Raw genomic sequence first — 2070 nt, 5'->3', positions numbered from 1 at the left:
TTACTAATTAAGTTTTTTATGGGCTCTCAACTTCGGCCCAATATCTCCATTTACCGGTTCGATTGCTGGAACCATATTAATGTTTTAATTATAACCGGTTTATTTCGGTTTACCAGTTGGGTTTTTTGTTCTCTTCTACGGAACAAATAAATACAAAAATACTCACTCTCACTACTTTCTGCCATTGTTGACTATCAAAGTCTCGATTTTTCTCTTCTCCATGTGAGCTTAAGCCTATTCGATCTCACTTAAAGCTAACACTATGGTTCCTCCGGCTAAAAAATTCATCAACAACCCCAACGGTTCGTGATCGATTCCTCGTTTCCCCTTCTTCGTTTGTGTTTCGAGCTCTCTGTTTTTATTATACTCATATGGTAGTTGCATGATCTTTACATATCAATTCTCTAGAGAGAGAATGAACTTAAAGCTGATTATTTTCTCGTTACTGTGCAATTTTGCAGATGTTGTAACTGAGTTCATCGAGGGTCTCGTTGAAACTTATCCTGGACTTCAGTATTTGGATGGTCTTCCCGAGGTTCTAGAATATCTCCATTTCGTGTTTTTTTTTTTCCAATTCCAACCATTGGCTGTGGGAACCCTAAGGCTTATTCTGATGGATTTACAGATCAAAGTTGTACTACGGGCTGATGTCTCGGCTGCAAATTATGACAAAGTTGCTGTTATATCAGGAGGAGGAAGTGGGCATGAACCAGCACAAGCTGGCTATGTTGGAGAAGGAATGCTCACAGCTGCTGTTTGTGGTGATGTTTTTGCTTCTCCACCGGTTGATTCCATCCTAGCTGTAAGTAACTTTTTCTTCTTCTTTGTCTTCTCTTGAGTCATTCTAGTGAATGATGAATCTTTCTCTAATTCCAGGGGATTCGAGCTGTAACTGGTCCAAAAGGATGCCTCTTGATTGTCACGGTATTTAGAACATGGCTAGACATATGCTTATATATACAATATCTTTGGCTGATCTAGTTTCTCCTTTAACTATTGTTAATAGAACTATACTGGTGACCGCTTGAACTTTGGCCTGGCAGCTGAGCAAGCAAAAACTGAGGGTTTCCAAGTTGAGGTAATTTGTCTATTTATTTGTTTAGAATATGGTAAGAGCATTGGTGGATAGAATGACATGTTCCCTTTTGTAGACTGTGATTGTTGGAGATGATTGTGCTTTACCCCCGCCGCGTGGCATAGCTGGACGCAGAGGTTTAGCGGGAACAATTCTTGTCCACAAGGTTTCTCAGTTCTCCTTCTATCTTCTTTTCCCTATATCTGCACTCTAAGCTAACATTTCTTAGTAGCGTTTGCAGTCGATTCTATGTTTGTTTGTTACTGTCTTTTCTGTGATGTCTAAGCGGCAGGCTCTTATGCACTTATATTTTTTATCATCCTTTCTTATTGTTTTGGGTTAAGGATAGGTTGCTGGAGCAGCAGCTGCTGCTGGTCTTTCTCTAGCCGAAGTTGCAGCGGAAGCAAAACATGCATCTGAGATGGTTGGGACCATGGGTGTTGCACTATCTGTTTGTACGCTTCCAGGACAGCTTGCATCAGATCGTTTGGGTCCAGAGAAAATGGAACTTGGGCTTGGAGTTGTATGTTGTTTCCCTTCATATTTCTTTTATGCCATAGGAAAGTGAGAGCACATTTTCTTGTATTTTGACTTTGATTCTTGCTATTTTTAACCTTTCTTTCAGCATGGGGAGCCTGGTGCTGCTGTGGTCGACATTCAACCTGTGGAAGTTGTAGTTTCCCATGTTCTTCAACAGATACTGAGTCCAGTATGTACACAATTCTTGTTTCTTTGCTGCAGTTTCTCCATTCCATAACCATCTTATTGACCATCTCCAAAATAGTAGTGATAAAAAATACATGTATTGTGTTTCATTCATTGGCCTTAGCATTCTTTCTAACTGCAGGAGACTAATTATGTTCCAATTACACGTGGTAACAGTGTAGTTCTGATGGTTAATGGGTAAGCAAGCATAAGCCTGTAACAGTGTAGTTCTCATTTTCACCATTACAATAATGTTATATCTATGATACCCAGTTAACCACATATGGTCT

At 39.9% G+C, this 2070-nt stretch overlaps 1 protein-coding gene across 1 annotated transcript in view; it reads left to right on the top strand.

Annotated features, from left to right (window-relative positions):
- Positions 181-2070, top strand: part of LOC104758144 (putative 3,4-dihydroxy-2-butanone kinase) — a 7834-nt gene continuing 5944 nt past the window's right edge. The window contains exons 1-9 of the mRNA XM_010480964.2: positions 181-302; positions 462-535; positions 626-802; positions 877-924; positions 1007-1078; positions 1152-1241; positions 1425-1598; positions 1701-1784; positions 1923-1978. Coding sequence (XP_010479266.1) covers positions 263-302; positions 462-535; positions 626-802; positions 877-924; positions 1007-1078; positions 1152-1241; positions 1425-1598; positions 1701-1784; positions 1923-1978 — 815 coding nt within the window. The 5' untranslated portion in view covers positions 181-262. The remainder of the gene's footprint in view (positions 303-461; positions 536-625; positions 803-876; positions 925-1006; positions 1079-1151; positions 1242-1424; positions 1599-1700; positions 1785-1922; positions 1979-2070) is intronic.

The sequence above is a fragment of the Camelina sativa genome, chromosome 17 (assembly GCF_000633955.1).
Source record: "Camelina sativa cultivar DH55 chromosome 17, Cs, whole genome shotgun sequence".
Taxonomy (NCBI): domain Eukaryota; kingdom Viridiplantae; phylum Streptophyta; class Magnoliopsida; order Brassicales; family Brassicaceae; genus Camelina; species Camelina sativa.
This window is presented reverse-complemented; position numbering and strand designations above follow the sequence as displayed.